This window comes from Gymnogyps californianus, chromosome 4 (genome assembly GCF_018139145.2).
Source record: "Gymnogyps californianus isolate 813 chromosome 4, ASM1813914v2, whole genome shotgun sequence".
Lineage (NCBI taxonomy): Eukaryota > Metazoa > Chordata > Aves > Accipitriformes > Cathartidae > Gymnogyps > Gymnogyps californianus.
In genome coordinates, this window is record NC_059474.1 from 82,686,402 (window position 1) to 82,711,746 (window position 25,345).

The 25,345-nt window shown below is 48.7% G+C and overlaps 1 protein-coding gene across 1 annotated transcript in view; it reads left to right on the plus strand.

Moving 5' to 3' along the window:
- The first annotated feature begins 325 nt into the window (after positions 1 to 325).
- The window catches only part of CCNI (cyclin I), a 35,155-nt gene continuing 10,135 nt past the window's right edge, over positions 326 to 25,345 (plus strand). The window contains exons 1-2 of the mRNA XM_050896369.1: positions 326 to 435; positions 17,619 to 17,775. Of these exons, the coding sequence (XP_050752326.1) occupies positions 17,662 to 17,775 (114 nt within the window). The 5' untranslated portion in view covers positions 326 to 435; positions 17,619 to 17,661. The remainder of the gene's footprint in view (positions 436 to 17,618; positions 17,776 to 25,345) is intronic.

Consider the following 25,345-nt stretch of genomic DNA (forward strand, 5'->3'; position numbering starts at 1 on the left):
GCCGCGCGCGCCGCGCCGCCCCGCCCCGCCCGCGCGGGAGGCGGGGATGGGCTGAGGGGAGGCCGCCCCGCCGGCCCTTCTTTCCCTCCCCTGCTCCCCGCGGGAAGCGGCTGGCTGCGGGCTGCCTCTCGCTCCCCCCCCCTCCCTTTTAATTTTTATTTTATTTTATTTTTAACCCTTCCCCCCCCTCCCCCCGCGCGGCGGCGGCGGCGGCTCGCCTTCCCCCCCCCCCCACCTTCCCGCCCCAGTCGCCTCGGCCCCGCACCGGCCCCGCCATGGCGACATGAGCCCGCCGGCCGCCGCCGCCGCCGCCGCCGCCCCGGACATGGGGCCCGCACGGTGCTGAAGCGCCGCGGAGGAGCCCCGCCGCCGTCGCCCCGCCATGGGGTGCTGATGGCCGGGCCCCGCCGGGCACCCCGCCGCCGCGCAGGGGAGGTGAGCCGTAGGGCGGGAACGGGGGGGGGGGGGGGGGAGGGCTGAAGGCGGGGGTCCCCGCTACGGGATCGGGTATGCAAGGCACTGGTGTGTGCGTGTGTGTGTGCGCGCAGTGCATCGGGGGGGGGGTGTGTGCGGTGCACGCGCGGGCAGTGCAGTGCGCGAGTGTGAGGTGCGTGTGTGTGCAGCGCACCGTTGTGTGTGCGGTGCGCGCACGGCGTCAGTGTGTAACGCGTGTGCAGCGGGCGCGTGCATTGCACGAGCGTGTGGAGAGCGCGCGCGCGCAGCGCATCTTGCGAGCGGTGCATTGTGTGTGTGTGTGTGTGTGTGTGTGTGTCTGTGTCTGTGTGTGTGTGCGCGCGCGCGCCCAGCGCGCCGGCCGTGCAAAGCGTTGTGCGTGCAACGCTCCCTGGCACTGTGCAGCGGTTCTTTTCTCTGTGTGTGTGTGTGTGTGTGTGTGTGTGTGCGCGCGCGTGTGTGTTCGCGCGCAACGCCTGCGCGCGCGCGCGCGTTGCACGCGGGTGTGCAATGCCGGCAGGTGTGCGCGATGCACGCCGTGCCCTCCTCTACCCCCCCTGTCCCGTCGGTGCCGGTGCCCGGCTGGCCCGTGTCCCCTCCTGTCGTCCCCGCTCCCCGGCGAGAGGCCGGCTGGGGGCTTAAGCAGCGCATCGGTGCCCCGGGTGTGACTTCTTGTCACAGCGCTGGGCCGGGTGGCTCTTTGTGGGGCACGTAATTTGTTTTTGTTCTCTTGTCTTCGTGTACTTCGTTACTTCGTTTGCAGAGATGGGCTGCCCTCTCCTCCCTCCCTTCTTTGCCCTCCCGTCCGCGATGGAAGAAGTTTCCGTGAAAGAAGAGTGGCATTGTGTTCTATAAATCTATCTCCAAAGGGGTGAACTTAAAGGAGCGAGGTTACTGTTGGTTATTTCATGCCGGTGGTAGAAAGCAGACTTGCAAAAAATCCTCTTGAAAACTTGTCCGTTCAACACAGAAAAACCTGTTCCTTATCCTCCCCTTTTGACCCTGTGAAGGAGGGAAAAAGGAACAATCCTGCATTTTCCTGCTCTTAAAAGTAAGGGTGTTAGAAGGCAGACTGTTTTGAGCCTGAATTTAAAAGTGCTTTTCAGCATCAGCCTTTGTGTGCTCCCAAAACATTCTTTCCGTGGTGTGCTGCAACAGCCTGTACATGGCATAGCCCCTTTTAAAGACGGAAGGGTGAGATTTTTTATTAACTAAATATTTAAATTGAGCAAAATGCATGTGGTTGTGAAGCTCCCCTTTCTGGAGCGTATCTCACCTTGTCCCTGCCGGGGTGGCAGATGTGGCTGTGGCCCCCCCTCTCCTGGGGCTACCCCCCCGACTGGGGCTGACTGCTGCCTCTGCCCCGATTTAAAGCTGGGGGATGCGTGTGGAGCCCAGGTTTTGCAAGGTGAGGCTGGGTAGGAGTTTGTCTCTCAAAAAGCAAATCACAGCATCTTTTCCTTGTCTCGAGGGTTTGACTTTGGATCCCTGCAAATGATTCGGTTTTGTTTTTAAAGTAGTTTGGCTGGCTCGTAAAGCTGAGGGACGGCTCGCTCTCATCTGTGCCTGTACAGACTTTGGCGTGGGATGCGGGAAGCCGATCTTTTGACTTCTCCCCAGCAGCAATTGAACTTTCACGTGGTGTATATATATACTTCTAATTATCCTTCACCCCTATTTAGAGCTTGTGTATAGTTTGATAGGGCAGAACTGATCTTAGACGCGCCTTTTACTGTGTCTGTTCTGTATTCTTACCGAGTCCTGTGCTTTGTTTGCTCCGGGTCCTTATTTAAAAATACTCTGAGATTGCTTCTGTCATTGCATGATAAGAGCCTCGCTCTATCAGGGCCCTCTCCACAAAAGGTCCTGCTTGGTGGACGCCTGCTGGGGCCAGGCTTTCCCACTGTTTCACGTTTGGGATGTCGCAGGGCTGCTGCCGGTGTTGATGAGAGCCGGTGGTGAGCAGAGCAGCGCTCCTGCGGGTGTTTCTGCTCTGGTCTCGCCATCGGCGGCCGCTCCTGGATGTGGTTGAGGGCATTTGACATGCCTCAGCACAGCCTGAGGTTTAATGGGTGCGGGCTACTCAGAGCCAGCACCCTCGGCCCCACAGGGCGAAGGGACCCCGTCGTCGGCCCTGCCACGTGCCCTGGCCTTTGTCAGGAGGGCAGTCTGGGGCCAGCTGTGTGGCTCGTTCAGGCTGGCTGTGCAGCCTTCCCTTCTGGACTCTTCTGCACAACTAGGTGGTAAAGGGGAGTTTCGGTTGGTTCAGGTATAGTTTTAGGGAAACAGTCGTAGCTCAGCGGTCCATATCCCTACATCCTGGAGGCCTTGGGATGACTTTGTCTGAGGGAATGGACAAGTCGGGTGTTGGGACCTGTATTTTCCAGGGCAATACAGTATCCAGCGCTATCTCTCTGCCACTTTATATTAACACTTTGATGCAATCAGCATTTACTTTCTAAAATGTGTTATTTTCCTATTTTCAGATTGTTTGTTGTAGTAATATTTACAGACATTTATCAATTTTAACAGACTTCAGTCCAAGTGTGAGGCTGTTCAATGCCACTACCTTTGCTTGTGTCATTGCCCTGGGATAAATTTTTCAAGTCAATAGGTGGACCCAAATGTTTAGCTTTTTACAACTTTGAGCATCTCCCGTGTAATTACAGTCTCTTATGTTTTCCCTTCTCAACTTTTCTGTGCTCAGCTGCTTCTCAGCGTACCTCGTGCAGGCAACAGAAAGGTGAGCGGTGTTCGTGTGGCCTTCCCCCAGGGCCTGTGTGAAAGATGCTTTCCTTTGCACACCCGCAGCAATGCGCTGGTTAAAGCGGTAATTAATCTTGACCTCACGCTGAACTGGCTTTTTGTGAGCACGTATATTCACAGGTTTAATCTTTGTGTTTTTACGTGGCACTTTTTAGGAAATAAGATTTGGTACAGCTGTCATGCTGATGTAAATTATCCATCTAAACTGTGTGATAGAATGGATAGGTACACAATCGGCAGTTTATTTCACACTGCTCCGTAGCCTGCCAGAGATGATAGATTTTAAAAAGGCTGGGCAGGACCAGTGGCTTCAGGAAAACTAGACATTGTTATTTTGACCACCAAATGGTAACCTTTAGGACTCTGTTGCCCAAGCAGGGAGCAAAATGTGAGTAAAGGAGAAGACATGTATCTCCAGATCGAGTGAAACACGGTTGTGGGATCTGAAGGTCCTCCCCTGCGAGATGTAAAATGGGTGTCTAGAGCCAGCCTGCCAAGGAACAAATTGTGTCTGTTTTCCTTTGCTCCCATGACTTTGTGGGGCTAGAGAAGGTACAAAGCCAGGTACTTGTCACCAGGGCACTCCGATAAAGAAGCAGGAAATCCAGGCTGGCCATCAAGGAGGTGGATTTCAAGGGGGATTCTGGTTCACTGAGAATAGAGAGTAGTTTCTTTGAGAATTCAACACAATAATAGCTATTTTCAAATGCCAAAAAAGCAAGGTGAAGTCATTCAGATGGAAGGAAAATCTCAGGTGTCTGCCATCTCAGTATGAAGCAGATGTGGTCTGAAATTTTCCCTTCCTGTGTGTTTGCTAACTGCAAGTATTATCAACACTGATTTATTAACCATAATGGGTATTTGCACTTACTGTGCAATAAACTCATCTAAAAGCTCACTCACGAATAACATGTTACTGCAGATACTCCATTTTGCTCATCAGCCCAGACATCAAACATTTTCTTTACCGGGATGATGGGAGGTGCTGGATGAACCCATTTGCCAGAGGCTTTTGCGCCTTTTTGGTGGTATTTTGCTGTATACAGCGAGATCCTGTTTCTTGGCTGGGGTAGCTCTTGACTACAGTGGTCTGTTAGACGAGAACTTGGCTCCCAAAAACGTCAACCTTTACCTTCCTAACAATTTTGACTGTAAATCCCGGGATTTAACTGCTCCTAACTGCTGCCATGCAGCTGAAAAGCCTGCTTCCTTTAAGGATGCAACTGCTGTAATAACATGACCATCAAATGCAGCTTAGTCTCCATTTATGAAAGCACTGCAAATGTGTCTGTACTTGCATTGACAGGAGCAAAGGAGGACTTCGCACAACACACTTTGTGGAAGCAGCAGAAGGGGGACTCTGCCATTATGTACTGCCTCAGATGTGCCGTTTTATCAGTACCCCCACCTCCCAAAGTTTCCTTCCCTGGGTTTATTTTAATTTAGGCTGAGGACTGTTGGTTTTAGGTTGTCCAGAACTGGGGATATCAAGGCTGTTACATTCGTACTGGTTGGGCGGGAGAGATGAGTACGTAGGGAAGAGCCAGGACTGTGGCTGTGCCATCCTGTTTTTACGGACAATTGGAATTAGGTCCTTTTCCATATTGTCGCAACAAGAGGCTAATTAGTCGGCAAGCTCGAGCTCCTGGAGGATAATTAAGCTTTATAACTGTGGGTTCTCTTTGGTTGATGAGAAAGAGGAGACAGTACCCTCAGAGCCTAAGAATGCTGCTCTGCAGCTACTGTGCTGTACCTCATAATTGATCTATTGTTTCAACAGCAGATAATTCCTCATTTCCTCGTAATTATATCTTTTTAGTGCCTCACACTGTATCCTGATATTAGCTGTAATCACTTATAATTTACCCTGAAGCCAGTCAGAATCTGCAAAGCGAAATATTGGCCTTGGTGAGCATTTATGCTTTCAGATAAAATTTTCTTTTGTTGTTGTCAAGAGGAGTCAAGCCATTGTAGTTACACGTTTTTTGGATGTGGGTGTTGAACTGGGTATAAACTTGTTTGGTTTTGTTGCTGTTCATTTATGTTAATGACTGACTACTGCCGAAAGACAAAAAGAACCACTGCTGAATCCTGCTTCTGTGTTTTTGCCCGTAGAGGCATTGTATTTATTTGGTTTCAGGGGATTATATTACTCAAAAGGTGGTGCATGATGCTGTAGAGTCTGAATGCCTGTTGGCCCTTGCCTGTAGAGAGTTAGCTTTTATGAGCCTGAAAGCCTCTGGCCCTATTTTATGAAATTACTGCTCACTCTCATACTTTGTGAGCTTCATTTTCCTCAGAGTGACTTCCTTCAAGTTACTGTTGATTTATACCAAGTTATATGGGTGACGGGAGAAGTGAATCATACTCTGCATGTATTGCTTTTAGGAGACTAGCAGCGAGACATTACATAATGCCAGGTTTGGTTTGCCTTTTTTTTTTAAAGCCTTCCTGCTCCGCTTTCAGCATTTGCTGCCTGAAGAAGTGATGAGCTGCTCTGGGCACACAGCTGAGCCCTCACAACTGTGCTGCTTTGAACCTAAAGCCCTTAAGATCACAGACCGGTTGAGGCTGGAAGGGACCTCTGAAGGTCATCTTGTCCAACCCCTCTGCTCAAGCAGGGCCACCTAAAACCAGTTGCCCTGTACCGCGTCCAGACGCCTTTTCAATATCTCCAAGGATGGAGTCTCCACAACCTCTCTGGGCAATCTCTGCCAATGCTCTGTCACTCTCACAGAAAAGAAGTGTTCCTGATGTTTAGAGGGAACCTCCTGTGTTTCAGTTTGTGCCCCTTGCCTCTGATCCTGTCACTGAGCACCACTGAAAAGAGCCTGGCTCCATCTTCTTTGCACCCTCCCTTCAGGTATTTATATATATTAGTAAGATCCTCCCCCCCCGAACCTTCTCTTTCCAGACTGAACAGTCCCAGCTTTCTCAGCCTTTCCTCATAGGAGAGGTGCTCCAGTCCCTTCATCATATTAGTGGTTCTTTGCTGGACTCTCTCCAGTATGTCCATGTCTCTCGTGTTCTGGGGAGCCCTGAACTGGACACAGCACTCGGGTATGGCCTCACCAGTGCTGAGTAGAGGGGAAGGATCACCTCCCTCAATCTGCTGGCAACACTCCTCCTAATGCAGCCCAGGATACCATTAGCTTTCCGTGCCACAAGGGCACACTGCTGGCTCATGGTCAACTTGGGGCCCACTAGGACCCCCAGGGCTGCTTTCCAGCCAGACACCCCCCAGCATATACTGGTGCCTGGGGTTGTTCCTCCCCAGGTGCAGGACTTTGCATGAGGTTCCTGTCAGCCCATTTCTCCAGCATGTCGAGGTCCGTCTGGATGGCAGCACAACCCTCTGGCATATCAGCCACTCCTCTTCATTTGGTGTCACCTGCAAACTTGCTGAGAGTACTCTCTGGCCCATCATCTAGATCATTAATGAAGATGTTAAACAGGACTGGACCCAGTATTGACCCCTGGGGTACACCACTAGTCACCACCTCCAGCTAGACTTTGTGCCACTGATCACCACCCTCTGAACACAGTCATTCAGCCGGTTTTCAATCCACCTCACTGTCTGCTCATCCAACCCCAACTTTCAATAGTGTGCCCAGATTTTCCCTGGCCTTCCTTTTGTTCCCTATGTACTTATTGAAGCCGCTCTTGTCTTTGACATCCTTTGCCAGATACAATTCCAGCTGGGCTTTGGCTTGCCTACCCTCATCCCTGGCTGCTCAATGTGTCTGTATTCCTCCCAGGTTACCCGTCCTTGCTTTCACCCTCTGTAATCCTTACTTTTTGTGTTTGAACTTTGCCAGGAGCTCCTTCTTTATCCACACAGGCCTCCTGGCATTTTTGCCTGACTTGGTATTTGTTGGGATGGAAGTCTTCAGCTTTGAGGAGGTGATCCTTGAATGCTAACCAGCATTTCTGAGCCCCTCTTCCCTTCAGGGCCTTGCCCCATGGGACACTTCCAAGCAGATCTTTGAAGAGTCCAAAGCCTGATCACCTGAAGTCCAGGGTCGTGAGCTTGCTTCTTACCTTCTTCCTTGCCCTTAGGATCGTGAACTCCACTATCCCGTGGTCACTGCAGCCAAAGCAGCCTTTGACCTTCACATCCCCAACAAGCCCCTCCTTGTAGGAGAGTGTGAGGTCCAGCAGAACACCTCTCTTCTGTAGCTTCTCTATCACTTGGGTCAGGAAGGTGTCATCAGTGCACTCCAGGAACCTCCTGGATTGCTTATGCTCTGCAGTATGTCCCTCCTGCATATGTTGGGGTGGTTGGAGTCCCCCATGAGGACCAGGGTCTGCAAACATGAGGCTGCTTCCAGCTGTCTGTAGAAGGCCTCAGCCACTTGTTTTTCCACCCCCTACAGTGTCACCCTTAACTGTTTTCTCTTTAATCCTCACCCATAAGCTCTCTGTTGGCTCCTCATCCATCCCCAGGCAAACCTCCACACATTCCAGCTGTTCTCTCACATCGAGGGAAACTCCACCATCCTCCTCTTTCCAGCACGTCTCTCCTATAGAGCCTGTACCCTCCATTGCAACACCCAAAGTGTTGCAAGTCATGGGAGCCATCCCACCACGTCTCTGTGATCCCAACAAGACTGTAGCCTTTCAGTTGCACACAGGTCTCTCTCACCATTATTCCACACACTGTGTTCATAGGCCTACATGCACTTCAGAGAAGCACCCCAACACACTTATTTCCCAGAAAGGGTTTGGGGGGATTTCTCCATAATGGTACCTCATAGATGCGTCTTTGCTTACATGCAAATGCTGGAATTGACCCCGCTTAAGCCTCATTTTTTTGTTGATTTTGTGATCCCTTCCTGTCATATCACCCCAGGCCCTTTGCTTATCTATCAGCCCTGGCTGTCACTCTCACAGGGCTCCTGGTAACTCTGTCCCTGCCCTATCATAGCTAGTTTGAAGCCTTCCTTGTAAGGTCAGCCATCCTACTGGCAGAGATACCTTTGCCCGGCTTGGTGAGGTGGATCCCATCCCTCCCAAGCAGATGCTGCTCCACAAGCAGGATCCCCTGGTCGTAGAACCCAAAACCCTGTCGCCAATACCAGTTCTGCAGCCAACGATTGACCCCCACTGAGGAGAACATCACCAGGGCCCCCAAGCCTTTGACTGCCATCCCTAGATCTCCATAGTCACTTGACACTCTCCAGGTTGCCCCTGAGGGTATCACTGATGCCCACATGGAAGAACAGCAGGGGTAGCAGCCAGAAGGTTGGACAAGCCCAGGCAGTCCCTCCACAGCATCCCAGATCTGGGCCCCCAGCAGGCAGCAAACCTCTCTAAATGGCAGGTCAGGTTGGTCCCTCTGTCCCTTGCAGCAAAGAATCACCCATTACAATCACTCACACCTTCTTCCTAGAGGTCTTGCATGGGTTAGGGTCAGGTGGCCCATGTCTTTTGCTTAAAGGCGCATCTAGGTCCTCTTTTACGAGTGTGGTGAACCTATTTTGTAGTTATAAGCCCTTAGGTGGGGCAGGAGCTTTCCTTTTCGTGCCAGAAGTCACCCGCTTCCGTCCTTCCCCTTCTCCAGACATTTCACTTACCTTGATGGTGGAGGTGGACACTGCCTGCTTCTCTATTGCAGATGAGGCCTGAGGCTCTTCAAGCTGCTGAGTCCCAGAGAAGATCCTGTCTGTCTCCCATGAAACTTCTCTGATGCTGCACAGCTTGCTGACTTCCTCCTCTAACTCCTTCAGTTGGCACCACAGCTCTTCCAAGACAACATACCTCCTGCAGGACAGAGGGCCATCTCTCCCAGCCTTAGAGAGAGGCCCTAGGCAATCCCTGCAGCCTGGGGCTGTGCTCATCATCCAAAGCTCTGCCTGCATCAAAACCTCTACCTTAGCAGGGGCAGCTGCTCCAGCATTTGCTGGGGGAACTGCCCCATGGTGTGCCACCACCATGTCTGAGACTGTTTACACTGGAACAGATCAAGCTGAGTCCCCCTTCATAGCAACCTTTTACCTAAACTTCTGCATTTGTTGGTGGGCCCTTCAGCCTGGCTCCTACATAGACCTCACCCAAGCACTGGCTAAAAGGGTGCTTGACCCTCCCTAATTAAGGGGCAGTTGCACCCTGGGTCAAGGGCAGCCGATCATGCTCGTTAGAAGCTGCTAGAGGTTCTTCAGGCCCACGGCCTTGTGGCTCCCCTTACCTTGTCTTTACCTAGCAACAGCAGCACCCTCAGGTTTCTCAGAGGGTTCCCAGGTATTCCCCAATGATCCCGGACCTTGTCCCCAAAAGATCCAGCAGGTCCCAAAGCAGAACCCAGAGACTGCTGCGCAAACCTCGGTTGGTTGCCTCCTGGAGCTGTGCTCGTTCCTTTGCCGACGGTGTACAGACAATTTGGTACAGGGCTCAGCCGTTGCTTTCTGGGATTTACCCGTCATTTAGGTTGGAAACAGCATAAAAATAATGGGCGTCATTTCAGCAAACACTTGTTTGTAGTTGCTTTATACCTGTCTCATGCTTCACTTCTGAACAAGGAGGTAGCACTGTCTTTTTGGCATATGACTGCAAATTGTCCCATACGAGGGCTGTCCGCCCTTGATGTGATACCCCAGTGCGCACAATAAAGGCTCACATTCCTGACCTGGCAGCACGGCCGTTCCTGAGCATTGAGATCTGCGTGCCGAACAATAGCAGGGCCCATTCTTACCGAAAGGTTAGCCCGAGTCCCTTGGCTGATTTTAATAAAGGTTGTGAGGAGTTTACATCTTCAAGAGGCATCTTGCACGCATATCAGCGGCCAGATGATGAGCCCACAGTGTTGAAAGAGTATAAAATGTAAGCATTTCTTTTGCAAGTGTTCATAAAATGGCATAGAGGGGTTTTGGTTTGCAAGGGTTTTGTTTTTGCTTAATTTAATCCATGCAAGCAAACAGCCTCCACCATCAGTTAATAACTTTTCCTTTGATTTTTAGGTTCAAATAAACCAAAATCTCAAAGCAGAACTCATTAAAGTATATTGAGTTTCATCTCCTCTCTGCATCAAACACATACGTTATGCAGCTGGAGCTGGTATCCTAGGGCTAGATTCTGAGTTTACCTTTTATCCACAGTTTACTTGGTATGTTGCCACACACTGCCTCAGAAGGGAAAGGATCTGTGATTGAAACGACTTGTTTGCATCACTCGCGAGCTGTGGCACGGAAAATTTAAGCCGTTGCTGACCAAAGGCCTTTCTGGGCAAATGCTGCTTGGACGGACTCATGTTGGCAGTTGCCGAGACAAAAAGGAAATGCAAACCTCCTCCGGCATTTCCAACCGGAGCCATTAGAAAAGGGGGGTAGAGCAGGCATGGGTCTGGAAGCGTGCCCGTCTCGCCAGGAGGGAAGAATGGTGACATTGTCTGGAAGTTCAGTCAGGAGTTCATCTTCTACCTTGTTTTTTAAAAGTCCCTACTTTGGAAAATATCATTTAAGCTTCCCTTAAATAGCAAAACCCTGGTGTCAGTCGTGAGCCTTGGGGAATGAAGTACAGCAGAGTTTTCTTAGGACTAGTCTGGTTTATGGTCCCTGGGTGTAGGAGAGAAAAGGCTGGGCAGCGGGCTTTTGCAAAGCGGTGGCTGCTGTAAAAAAAGAACGAACAGCTCAGCCTTGTACGTGCAGAAACCCCCTGAGTGACAGCCCTCAGGCAGCAGTTTTGTACCACTGCCGTCACCAGTGGCTCTGTGGCACCATCCCTCCTTTTTAAAAATGCCCTCATCCAGGCATTTCCCCCCCCCCCCCGAATTACTCCCTCTGTTTTCCTGATGATTTTTTTGCTACCCTTCGGGAATACCACGAAGAACTGAAGATGTTTATGTTTTCTACCGCATCGCTCTACAAATCTAAAAGTGTTCCTGGTGCTGTGAGAAATTCCATCTGAGCTTTCCTTTTTGAACAGAATAGAAACAGAAGATGGTGGTGAGGAGGGTGCACTGCTGCTGGTCATGATGCAGCCCTCTCCAGAGGGCTCCTGCTCCTCCTCCATAGTTGCCGAATAGGCTCTGGGATTTCTCTGTTTCAAAACAGACTTAAAAACGCCTGCCTTCCCTCCCATCAAAACATTGCTCTGCATTCTCTTTTTGCAGTTGCAGATCCGTGTTTTTAACTGGCAGGTTTCTTTAAAACGTTTGGAAAAATTCTTCAGTTTGGAAGACCGGCACTCAAATGAGGTCAACTTTATTCGCACTCCCAGGAAAAATCTGGTTGGAGGAAAAGAAGTGGCGAGTGTGTGATGTACATGAGCCTGCCTGAACGATGCTGCCAGAATATCTCACAGACTTGCCTTTGTAGCAGGTTGTGGGAGTTAGCTCTGGGTGAGTCATACAGACAAATGGCGAGGGCCCTCTTCATTTCCCAGCCTGAATAAAATTACCTCTTTCCGAATTTAGGTCTGTTGGCTGGCTTATACACAAGTCAAATACGCTGCTTGTTAAAGGTGCAATATCATATGCGTACCTGTGGCACATTTATGTTTGATACTAATGCATTTCTCATGGGGGAACACGTTCTTATTTTAATGTATATTAGTATTCATTCCATAGAAGTCACTTCGTTGCTTCAAATACACTCACTTATTTAGATGTTGGAATTTGAAACTATATTCCCAAACTTCTTTTTCCCAGTCATTTAACTTGAAAAAGATCATATATTGTCTCACAACTCTGTGACGTTATTTCCACTAACCAGGCTGCAACTTTCTACTTACTTCTTACTTTCTCCTACTCAAAACAGTTGATTTTAACCCACGCCGGTCCTCAGCTTATCGCTATCACATCAGATTGTGCTTTGGCAAGTTGAAAAGACAGAAAGCTAGGCATTGATTTCCAGTAATGAGGCATTCATGGGGAATTTTACTCTCTAAACTACAGAAACATTGTCCTCTTAGAACTGTTATGTGGCACAGAAATAATGTAAAATTGTAAAAGTAGTTTATGCCTGCTGCTTTTTTCTTCTCAGATGTAAGCAACACTGTAGGCATTTACCTCTGTCTGGCATAAATTTCCAGACTGCTTTACTGACATGGAGTGAGGAAAGAGTTAAGCTAAGAGAAAGCCCCAGATACTAAAATTAACATCCATCCCACCCCCCCGCCCACAGCTTTGAAATTTCTAATCACAGCTTGCAGTTAGACCATTTCTTCTAGCAGTGCTAACTACGTTTTGATCATTTGAAATCACAGATGGCTGGCTGGAGCTCGGAGAAATTCAGTCTCCTTCCTCTCTTCCTTCTGCTTCGCCTTCCTCCCCCGCCCAGAAAAGTCTGTTTTCAGGTCATCTGTAAGATTGTATTATTGCTTGCTAAAGCTGAAGCAGATTTGGCTGCTGGTCGCTGAAAATACTTACAAGGTCTGCAGAAATGCTTGTGGTGGTTAAGCTCTGTTGGAATTACCCCTCTTGTCCAGAATACCCACCTGGATTTATGCGCAAAATAAAGATAGCGACTTTTAGGCTGTCTCTAGTCCTAGAAATCTTGTTAATTGTTTGTGAAATTATCTATATTTTAAAAAAACCAACACAACAACCAAACAAAAAACAACCCACAACCAAAACAAAAGAGGTTTTTATTATTGCCCTGAATGATTTCAGTGATCGTATTTACAGGCTATTGGCACAGCTGAATTGCAACTGGGGGCAGGGGAAAATCAAGAACTGTGTTATGAGCTTGTTCTGCCGGTGGATAATACATTCCTGTAACTGCATCTTTTGTCTGCAGGAGGCACTTTTTATTGTCAGTGCAAGTGATTACAAAGACTGAAAAAAAAAAAAAACCCAACCCCGATTATTTTGCATCCTACACAAATGTGCACCCCCCCAAACCAAACAGTGTTTCTGGCTAGGCAGCTGTCTCGCCCAATTGCTGCAAACACGAAACTGCTTTTGAAAAACCGTAGCCTGCAGCACTTAGCAGTGTAAAACTTCTCTAGGGAAACTGAAAGTACCCCTTTAAGTGAAGTTAGCTGTCATCTTGGATCAAAAAGAGAGATCTTTATGAGAAGGGTTACATTTTATGGACCAAGTCAGGGTATTTTTAATGGATAAGCAGGTGATTTTTAATGCCTCTCACAAGTGAAAACCTCACACCAAAGTTTTGACTGTCTAATTTCAGAGCAAGATTTGACCTGCAGCTTGTGACTTTGCTCACAGGAGACGTCAAAACAAAGCCAATGCGTTGACTTGGCTCACTTCTCCTTTACTAACTTTCCAGCTGTTCTTTAAGTAAAGTTTCAGTGTAGCCAGTTGACCTTCCAGTGAAGATTAAGAAACTTTAGGAACTGTTTGAACAGTGGTTTAAAAACTCCCAGAGTGACCACAGGAAAAAAAAAAAAGGCACCACCCTGGACCTAAAGTTTAATTTTAAATCAGGGAAACAGAAGCAGAAAGCTAGGGTGAGTTAGTTTATGGTGACTGTCACAGCTTCAACAGTTCCTCTAGCCATGGGTCTCTTGGGCTCAGTCACAGAAAAATGTGTGCAAGTTTTTGGCTGGAGCAAATCTTTGCTGTCAGGGCAGGCTCAGCCCTCCTGTTGGTACTGCTGTTCTCTGCAGAGATGCCTGCTGCATTGACAAGTATCATCTTTACTGCTGATGGGAGCTTTGATGTTGCTTTTCTGCAATACTCAGGTTTTATCATCTTGATCTGAGCAGAGAGAAGAGAGTCCGGTCTCTCTGCGGTCTTCACCCGACTTCCATGCGCTGGATCTTGGGAAGCTGTGCCGGCCGGCCCGTTTCTCGTCCTCTCCGAGTAGTGCTTGCTCTGCAGTGGCTCCCTTGTGTTTTGTGAAGCGCTGCATATGTGTAGAGCACGCTGGCATTTTTTTAAAATGGCGTGCATTTATCTGATTACGAGCTATGTAAATTTAGATGCAGACTCGTTTCAGCCCTCAGGGTGCTTGGCGAGTTGCCTGGCCTGCTCTCGGTGCTGGAAAAGTCTGCACACCACTGTTGCTCCAAGGGACACTTTCAAGCGTGACATTCCTCTTCTTTTTTTCCTTATAAAGGTTATTGTGCCTCAGCCCTCATTGAATTACCTCCCTAGTTCAGAAAGGAAAGGTTATTTTTTGCTCTCTTTTCTCCCCTTGGCAACTCAAGAAGAGTTGCCATCACTGTTCACTAAAAACATCCCTTGCAGAGACATTGGTATTTAAGGGTGCTCCAGGAACGCCCCTGAGCTCTCTGCTGGGGCCGCTGACCCGCTGAGGCAGTACAGGGACAACCTAAAAAAGGATCAGGGTAACTAAAAGATCTTTTCTGGGCCCAGAGGCCTGTGAAACCCATTTGTGTTGTAAATACAGTGGGAATGTTTGTCAGTCACAACAGGAAAAAAAAGATGCCTGAGGATGCTCAATTTGGCCTGAAATTTTTCATGTGTTTTCTCCGGTGATTTGAGGGGTGGCTAATTACTCTCTCTTTCCTGCAAAACCAAGAAAGAACCATCAATATTTCATATTAGGAGACGTGGTCAGGCTAAACATAGCTACTGCTTTTTTTCTGACAAGCGGGCAGCGAGGAGCTCGCTGTCTCCTGGCTCTCGGCGCTGGTCCCCGGCTTTGGCCTCTCCGCTGGCTTGGCCGAGCTTTGGGTCTGGTCCTAACCTCAGCGTTTTTCTCCATGCATGTATTTCACCTTGTGCAGCGCCGAGCGCTCGCGCACACCTTTCATCGCCGTCTTCTTCAGATGTGGTGTCAGAGACTGTAGCCGATAGCCTGTTGGATGTTACCCACTTAGCATTACCTGGTATGTAGCAACTGATCATCTGCAGGCTCAGTTAAATAATAAATACATTAAAAAAAAAATTATATCACCCATCTTTTGCTCTGCACAGTCCTGGAGAAACCCCTTTTCTGGGGCTCTTGAGTTGCAAGGTGGGAAGGCTACGCTCCCCGATGCGGGATCCCCCAGCTCAACCCCTGTCTGCTGGATGCTCCTCCCGCACGCCGGAGGGGACAAAATATTTCACCTGCGCCTGCAATTTGAACTGCTTTCTTCCATCAGTGCGGGAGTGCAGCCCTCATCACTGCTGTCCTCATTTCCCAGGGCTTTACACCTCCTTTGGAAGCGCTAGTGGCTCTGGAAATGGTGGGTGATCTGGCCTTTGGGAACGGGCCCAGCCCACACGGAAACCTGTAGTGTCTGATGGGAGGATAATGAGATGCTAATGAAGCCCCCGAGGGAAAGAGCTGGGGGGGAAGGCTGTGAATGTGCATCTCTTGTTTCCCCTTCAGCTTCACCGGCAGCCCCATTTACAATGGTATGAGTGTCGTCAGGATCACCCCGAGGTTTAAAAAAGAGATGCAAAAATGAGTAGATGCACATAAATAAGCTGCGGTTCAAGCCACAGTTCTGTTTAGAGGAACGTAGTTACACCTCTTCCCAGGCAGAGTCTCCTTCTGGTCAAGTGAGGAGCTTTTAATAGGGATTTTTCAGTCCACAATGATACTCAAATTAGCCGTTTGGGGGCTAATAGGGACTGATTTTGAGACACGCTGCAGAGCATTTTGAGCCCGTTCAGGAATCCTGGATCCAAGGTGTCCCCTCCAGCCGGAAAATCTATATATGGCCCCCATCACCTTGGGTCGTTACAGTGAGGGGCTGGAAACCTTATGTAGGGGTATGCCAGGCCAGTACAGCCTCTCCTTTGTTCACAGAGAAGCATTTGTTCTATAAAAATCTAATATAAAAGGCGTTTCTGTTCAGGACTGAGAAGCTTGACGTTTATTTGCCACTTCAAACCTGCTTGGCTGTAAGTGGGACTGGAGTGCGGTTTTATGCCTCATGTAGGTTCCGTGTGAATTGCACCCATTAAAAACTCCTGTAAATTGATAAAGAAAAATATTTGTCCTAGAGTTTCCCTTAACTCTGTGAAAGCACTCTGAATCTTCATTTGTTGAGAGCTGCTTTTGTTATTATTTACAATAAACTGATTATTTTCACTGTGAATTTTGTTTATTTTCTCTGATTCAACATGTTACCTTATTTCTTGTAAGTACAGCGTAAAGTGTTGCATTAACAAACTGGTCTTTATAAAATAGCCTGGTTAGCGTTTGGCCAATATCCACCTGTTGCGGATTTCACAAGAGCTCCCAGAAGGAATTGAAAGTTTAAATAACTTTCCCATGGATTTACCCTTCAGGGCTGAATTGTTGTGCCTCAGTGATTTAATACTGTCAAGAAGTTTGCGGCCAGAGTAATGGCAGGCAGTATTAGAACAACTTGAATAACCTTTTCAATCGGATCATCGTCTCCATTTGAAAGCAGATGGTAGAATCTGTTGTCTTTAAAAAAAAAAAAAAAAAATCGTGCCTCTGCTTTGTTTTTCATTTCAAATTTTCAAGTTTCTTGACACGTTGTTACTGCTGAGTGAGGCTGCACTAGGGCCAGGAGAACCCCCTTTTTTCTGTTTTGTATATAGCAAGGTGTTTTGCTTTAAATTGCATGCTTTTTGTCATCGCTTCTGCCAGTGGAAGCAGATGTTTCTGAATACTGTAGGCCTTGCAGAAATTTTCTCCGTCGCTTACCTGGCTTCTAGTCAATTCATGCTTTGCAAAGGCTGTCACTGAGTTTGCCGCTTTTTTCCTCCTTTAAAACGTATTTCCTATCTGAAATTAGAGATGTGCCCTAAAGTTTTGTGGATCTAACGTATTTTTGGAGTGGTTCGGCGGAGAGGAACCTTCCTGAACTCCCTGGGACATTTGCATTGCACATGAAACAGGTTGCAGCTTCTGTGAGAAGCTACAAACCATACTGTGCAGAGAGGGAAAACATTGATCTTTTTGTCGGGCTTCAGCTTGTAAATCATTTAAATTCTCAAACAAGCGTTCCTCTGTTTTGCGCAGAACTTCCTGTTGCTGCTGAGAGTACTGGGGTAAGGCTGGCACCAGCCAGACTCCGAGGCTGGGATTTTTGAAACATGTTTGAATGTCAGTCTTAACTTCCCTTGAAGTCACAGGTAGACTGGTTTTAACTTCAGCAAGATTTGGGCCAGGGCAACCAACTTACTGAAATCCCCTTTATAGTTGCCGTACAGCTCCTCCCTCTTCTCGAGTATTTTTTGTAAAACACCCCTACTTTCTAGTGCTGCTGAAGTGGGAGAGGTCTTGCCTGGTTGCCTGCATAACAGAAGTAGAAAACCTCGAAGTGGCAGGACTCTCCAGCCCACGTAGATGTTGGGAGACCTGTGGATGATTTTGGCCCAGCCTCATCTGAATCTGAGCCGACTGGTTTGGGTTTCCTCGGGTAGGTTTGCCAAGTACCCGATCACCGTCTGTTACAGATGAGCCTGTTCCATTTCTTGCAGCTTTAGTCACCTTTGTGCTTTCTTTTGCTCAGTTTACCGGACAGGCACGGCTCAGTGTTTCACCAGGCTGTCTTTGGTTTTGCAGGTAGCTGTATCCAGCTGGGTGGCAGGTGGATCCAAGGGTTACCATGAAGTTTTCAGGACCCCTGGAGAGCCAGAGGTTGTCTCTCCTTCTGGAGATGGCAATCTCTAGGGAAGCTCAAATGTGGAAAGCACATGTGCCGAAAATTCAGCCCAATCAGGTAATGTCTCTTCTTCATGTCATTCATCTTAGTAAAGGCATGAGACTATCCTCTGGTGTATTTTTATGTGAACAACTGAAGCTGTTGCATGAGAAGTTACCTTCTGCTTGAGACCTGGGAAATTAGCCTCTGAAGTAAGTGATTACTTTTTTGAGGGACGTACCTGCAATCAGGGGTACAGAACACACTGTAGAGCATACAATGTTAGATCTCTGCTGTTGCTTGTGAAAGCACGTACATATATTGTCTTAATTAAATTCATTTTACAAATTGTGTGGATAATTAACGCACATTTCTAGTTGGCACCGACTATGCAACCGTCCTTAAAAGCAGCTTCATTTTCTTGGACTAAGTTCCCTAATAACAGCGTTGAAATGCTGGTCGCTTTCCACATGAAACGACGTCTTACATGAACCGTTACCGCTAGCTTAGCTCAGGCCTCCCCCTGAAACAGCGTATTCACAGCAAAAGCCTGACTTTGCCGCCTTTTCCCATTCTGAGCCAGATTCCTCCCTAGTGTAAATCAGCCTAGTTCTGAAGGGCAGGCTGTAGCTCTATCAGCTGAAGCCGGATGAGGATCTGACTTGGTAAGGCACCGTCTACTTCAGGAAGAACCCCGCTGACTCTAATAGGACTATTTATGGAGCAGGGTGCAAGCTCGTGTCGAGGGAAGCAGAGCCAGGCGCTGGCCTGTTCCAGTGAGGAATGTTCTCACAGGACTGGAGGACAATTCAGGGTGGAAGGGACCTGCAGGGGGTCCGTACTCCAACCTCCTGCTCAAGTTTTGCAGCAGGGCCAGCTGGGAGGTTGGATCAGGTCGCTCATGGCCTTAACCCAGCCTGAGTTGCATTTGTGCTCCTTGTGGAGGAGGGATCTGTCTAGCATGTGCACTCAAAAATGCCTGTGAACTCCACAAAGTTTTGTTTAAAACAAAACGTGAAACGTGAGGACGGTTGTCATAGAGTTTCTGGTACATTGTCGCTGGGTTGGGCAGAAATAACCACACTGATGGGCTCAGATACAGTCTTGCTGTTCTTGATTCACGTAAAATGTTCGCGCAAGTATGTCAGCTGTTGTCAAAGCTAATCAGTGTGGTGTTTGTTTTTTCTGTCTGGTGAACAAGAAACTGCTGTTGTTGTGTAGGAACAAATACGTTTTTAAGGGGCTCGCTGTTAGTTTTGTTAATCCACGTTTAGGTTTCCAAATCAGTGACCTGGTTGTCAGAGGTGTTGAGTATATTGTAGCTGTGGCTGTCTTGGGGCACGTACAGTTTAAGACCCTGGTTTATGGTAAACCAGCCTGTTATTCCATGCTGGCAGTATTCCTGGGGTTAGTGATTATAATGTAGGGAGGTAAGATTACAGTTTAACAAGATAGATAAGGGACTCAGAGAGTGTAACCAAACCAGATTCTTGTGTGAAAATTTCACGGGGACAAGGCGCTTCCGTTTTTGCCTCGGTGAAGTTGATTCCGGTGGCTCAGAAACCACCACCTGCATTAGACAATCTTCCCAGCAATCCCTCCCTCGCAGGATTGCGTTGTCGCCCTTTGAAGATGAGCTTCCCCACCCGCGCCGCGTTCGAGTTGTCGCTGCGGCAGCAGGACTGACCTCAGCCCTGTCTGTGGCGAAGAGCAGTTGTCCTGCTGCCAGGGACCTGGAGGGGGTCTTAACGGCACTGCGGCTGAGGTTTGCAGCACCTCGCGAAGCGCTGTCCTCAGCGGTAAATACTCAAGAGAAGTTAACGGGACTTTTGGCGGTCTGCCGAACGTGAAATCGGGGGGGCAGCTCTGTTGCCTGCTGTGAAAAGTCGGAGTAGGATCGAGTATGGAAACAGCCTGACAGCTAAAGCCGGTGTCAAGTTTGTGCTCGACAGCAGCGTCTCAGGTCTGGCCTGGACGAACGCCAAGTTTGTCCTTTCAGTGTGCAATTATGTCATGATGATGAAGGATCTCTTCCCCCGCTCCTCCCCTGCACTTCGACAATATCGCTGAGGTCGGTGCTTGGGAGTGTTTCCTGGCCCTCCGTGCTTGTCCCCTAGGGTTTCTACTCCTGGAATTTCCACCCCAAAACTCTCTTGTCTTTGTAACCTTTTTCTTTATATTTTCCTACATGTCAGTTCAGACGTTGACTTTGTCAGCTAGAAAGCCATGCTATTAAATGTTTTCTAGCAGTAAATAATCATTAAATTGGATTGAAATCTCTGTGTGCATATGTGTAAAATGTATGAAGGTCAGATTTAAAAGAGAACATAAACACAGCTGTCTGCTCTGGGGAAATCCTGACTCGCAATGCGTGGTGCAGCTGAAAACCCTGGATCTGTGGTCACGTATTTCTCTCTGTTCCTACAGTTCGTGACACCCAACTTTTCCAGCTGTCACGTGTTCCTCCGCTTCTGCAGCGTTCATTTTGGCAATGTTGCAGTCACGGACATTCAGTGTGAATATTTTCTGTAATATCTGGAATAAAGTCATATTCCCTAACATCTACTGCCGCCTTCTGAAAACAGCTGCGGTAGCCTAAAACCTGACTTGTATGAAACTTGTTTATTTCCCATGACAGTCAGGAAATCTGCATCCTTCTGTGTATCAGATCTGGCAACCTGAAGCGTGTGTAACTTTCCATTCCTTGCTACAAAGGTCGACTGACTACACAGAGGGCTTTAATGAAGTCATCTGGTTTGCAAATGAAAACATGTGAGTGCGTCTACAAAAATCTAATGATCAGACTGGAGATAGACCGTAACTGTTTTTCAGGAGTAAACTTACACTTTTGACTCCTTAGGAGACATTTTTGGTTCTAATGTTTAAAACTGGAACAAATTCAGTTTTTAAATGTGTGTCAGAGTTGAGATCTTTGAAAGGAAGAAAGAAACTCATAGCTACAGAAACAGGAAGACTTTACATTTTTAGTACAGGATGCAGAATCTGTTGGGGACTTCGGTCCTGATAATTTAATGTGATTTTTCTGTTTCGTTTTTACTTTTTGTCTGAAAACTCCCACTTCCTACTAGCATGTTTATTTCTTTTAGTTTCCCTCCTTTAAATGTAAGCCACTGGCTCTGAGTATTTGCAATATATCAAAGCCAGATCTCACAAGGGCTTTTCAGCCTGAAAAAATGGGTGGGCTGAGTCTGGAACCCTCCTAGTGCTTCTGAATGTATTTGGTCTTTTTTTTTTTTCTTCTTGTTCCCCGCCCCGGGTTATGCAGGATGCAGATGACATTCAGAAGTGCTCATGTGATTAAGGCTTGAGAAATCAAGCAGTAAAGACTGGTCAAAGGTTGATTTTTTCATGTTACCAAGTAACTTTGCAGCAGAGAGGTGTGTAAGCCAAGATTTTTGTTTTTATTTTTTTACAGAAACAAAGTGTCACTTCTGTCATTTCTCCTTTTCTTGCCTGTTCTGGCTCTTTCTTTCTGTCTTCTCATTTGTTCTCTGTACCTCTTGAGGAATCAGGAGACCTCAGTTTATTTCCACTTTTTGCACTGTGTCACCACATGACCTTGGGTCGGTCCTTTAACCTTCTGGTGCCTGTTACATCCTGCGGGCGAACCGGAGACTGACTTACCAATTTTGTAAAACACTGCGAGGTTAATGCGTCCAGCTCTTCTGCTTTGCCGAGCAGTAATCTCTCTCCCCAGTGTTTGTGCACGTTATCGTGCAGACGGCAGAGGCTGTGCTGCTTGAGCTCTTCGCCGCGCCACTAAACCGTAGGCAAACCCTGCGAAACACCGCTTCTGAAAGGTATCAGGAGAGCACCTCTGATTCCCAACTGGTACGAGTGAGAAGCGACCCAGTGGGCGTCAGTTGGGGGTCGCGCTGGTGTAAAGCAAGCCATCCTGAGACCCAAGGAAGGACCGATTTGGCTGCGATGTTTACAGCTGCCCTTTTCAGAAGCCTCCCAGCCCTGATAAAGGTCACCTGCTTGCTCCCCAAGGACCCCACAGCGGGACTAGACAGAAACAGGCAGGGGAAAGAGCAAAACATCTCTGTCTGGGACAGCAGGCATTAAAGAAGAAAGAATTATCAGGTAAAGTGTTTTTCCTAGATTAGGCAGCAATAAAATTGAGTCATGTTTGAGTTCACAGATAATAATTTTTTTAGACTGCGTTTTCCGAAAGTCTGAAGGTATTCTTGGAGATGATCTGTACTGTGCTCGCACTCTGGAGCCTGAGTCACGGCCTCCGGCCCTCCTGTCTCATGCAGCGAGCGCGCAGCGGGCCCCGCGGCACGGTTGCGGGTCGGGGACGGTAACAATGCGATTCGGCTGTCGGTAAACGGGAAGCAGAACAACAGCTCTGTGTGCCTCTCACCATCGCCAAGGTCTCGCAGGCAGCTTTCTTACAGAATGCCTAAGAAATGGGGTTTGGGGCACTGATTCGGGAACCGGACAAATAAGATATTAACCATCACAGATGCTGGAGGCCTCGGGTCTGTGTGTTTTGTGTGGGGCGCTGTATTCCCTCCCTTGGGCAGAATTACTGACCTCTGCGGTTGCTCAGTGTGGAGTGGTAAAAGGACAGATACGGTGAGTGCGGCGCTGCCGTTATTCGGTATAGTCACCTGCGGTCCCGGCATGTTGACTGGCCTCGTGTCGTGTTATTTAAAATACCTGTCAGGAATCCTTCACAGAAGCTTCCTGTTCGCTGACAGCATGTTCACCGATCGAGTGACAGACAGGATATTTCTTGATAAGGAATCAAGCAAATAATGGCAGGAAGCAGGTCAATGTGATGTACCCCTGCTTTACGCAAGGACGAGAGAGAAGTTGACATCCCTCCGCCTCCCCATTTGTGTCCCAAACACATTCTGTTAGCTCCGTAGTTCCTGAAAGGCGGCTTATTTGTGTTCGTGCTGAAACAAAACTGATGGGTTTACACACTGTTGTGCTCTGAAAAGGCAGGAATTAGCATCATGTCTTCTGCTTGGAAAAGAAGATACAGTTCTGTCGCTCACATGTGGGTTTGGAATAGCTTTGATAGGTTTGCACATCTGACGGGTCTGTCGCGCTCCTCGGGTATCACATTTTGAGCTGATACCGGCAGGGCTCGTTGTGGGCACCTTTCTGTCCGTTGCTCCCGCCGGCCTCCCGATCGGTGGAGGTATTTGTGTGCTCTGCAGGTGGAAGATGGGAAAAGAGCTGGGGAAACCTCTTCTGTTATTTTATGGAGGTGACAAGCAGGACTAAGCAGGATGGAGAGGGAGGAAGGGAGCAGTGGTTGATCTTGCACTCTGCAGGAGCGTTCAGCCTGCCATGTTACACATCACCGTCGGTCCCAAGCACAAGGTAGACGAAGAGATAGCTGCGAGCAAACGTCCGTAAGTGTGCAGGGCAGTTTGTAAAAGTCCCTCTAAGGTGGTGCGGCAGCAGCACCGTGTCTCTTCGCTCTCAGTAAAACTGTCAGGCGCTTTTGCAAGAGTCCTGCCTGTGCTCCATGGGGTGTTTCCTGCGTAGCAAAACAGTTCTGACATCCCTCACGCTTCACACAGCTGCCTGCTGGCTTCCTGCTGCGGGCGAGCCAAGCGGCACCTCCTGCAAATATCTGCCGTGAGCGCCAGTCCAGAGAAAAGCATTCCGACACCTGCACGGGCTCGGTCTGCGATGGCTGGTGGTGGTGGGAGGGGGCAGGTAACGTGGTCCCCTCCCCGCAGCAGCTGGGGGTCCTGGGCGCCCGCAGTGGCACGCAGTGAGTAGGGCTGCGGCCCAGTCAGGCGCCTGATCCTGGTGGTGACTGTGGTGAAGAGCTGGGAGTGCTGTCGCTTTTTTGATGGCAGGAGTCATGCGCACGTCTGGTAAGCTCTGGTGCCGGGACGGGCAACCAGAGCTGTAGGTCGGGCCTTGCTCTGATCTGGCCTCCCCTCCAAAAAAAAAGGGGGGGGGGGGGGGAAGCACCAGCCAGAGGACATGGATTGTCCTTCAGTCCTGAGGGCGGTTGTTAGGTCTGTCTTGGAGCAACCTGCCGCTGCTGTGTGAAAACGGAGTCTGCCGTTGCTGGGCTTGGGTTAATTTTCCCTAATTAAAGCCGTCACGCTAGGCTAGCGTGCTCTTCCACCCCAGGGGTTAAGTTCTGCAATGGTGGATTTGTGGCGACAAAACAAAGAGCTGGCCACACACAGATGCGGTGAGTGGCAGAAGGCGACGTCTGTGGGAAAGTACCTCCGCACCAAAGAGGAACTTTTGCGTTCCTGCCCAAAGGGACTTTTTTACTTTCACCGAAATGTCTCATTTTTGCTTTTAATTTTCTATAGCTAAGGAACAGTGACCTCACGGCTTAATTAATTTTACAGCACTGCATTTCTTATTTGTGTTACTACGATGACATAGGTACACACCTTCGAGGGAGAGGGACAAATTAGTGTGGCGATAGATTAGTGTGGAAGGCTCCTTGCCCTGCTTGGAAATAGCAGCAGGGTTCGTGGGTGCGGTGGGACCAGTCCTCATTCCTTCCGCCTGTCTCTTAAAACGGGCCGTAACAAACTTTCCTCGTGCTGATGGGAGGAGGTTTATATTCCCCCCGTCTTTCCGTGTGAGGGAATTCTCCCCCTGCCCTTGTGCTCCTTTATTTGCAGTTAGAGACTGGAGTAGACAAACTTTTTGTAGGATCGATGTTATTGCAGAAAAGAGCTGGCGATTCACCTCCTTTCCTTTGCTTCCCCAGATAGTTCTTAAGAAGCCCGATTTTATTTTGAAGCCTTAATTCTGCTGTGCATATACGTAGATGTGAGTTCACTTTGCAGTTGTTCCTTCCTATTAAAGGAACATGGTGCTCTGCGTGGGGGCTGGTTTTTGTTTGTTTTAATTTTATATCTTGCTTAGACACACTATTGATTTTCAGTGGTTTAGATTAAACACCATTTCTTTTTCACATGGAAAGGACAGTTGTTACCAGGGACCGAGTGTGCAGTTGCTATTCTTTATGTTATGGCCTTGCCATTTAAAGCTAACTCCCGAGTCTGAAATTTTGCCTTTTGGCCTCGAAGATAGGAGGACAGATCTTGGGAGGACTGAAGACTGAGAGGCAGCCTGGAAAGATGATCTTGCCCTTCCCACCCATGCTGTTTTTAGGAGCACGCCTAACCTTTTGCGTTGGTGGGCACAGGGAAAACAGCGCTGAGCCAGGACAGGCACCGCCAAGAGCTGTTGAAGCTGATGCCCGTTTCTGCCGGGACTGAGCAGGAATGGGATTTGCCAGGAATGGAAGGGGACGGGAAGAATCCCCCCATGCTGCTGAGGCATGGCCCTGCCTGCCCAGCCAGGAGCGCAACAGATGCCATTTTCGCCCCCTCCTCTAGAGCAGATGGGAAGGCAGGGGAGACAGAGGCTACTGCCCTGTTGAAACAGCGCTGATGCAGCAGCTCCCTCCTTGCCGGCCAAGGGCCCAAGCCCGTTCCTGCTGGCTTCACCGGTAAAGCTGCTGCGGCAGGACCGGGGCGGTGATTTAAGAGTCAGAGACAGGTTTTTAAAGTCAAGTTTATTGCGATGGGGTGGTTTCAGGTTGGCTTTTAGCAGGTACACGCAGAGCTCACCTGCTGGATTCACCCAGATACTGCATTTCCAAAAGAATCCTTTA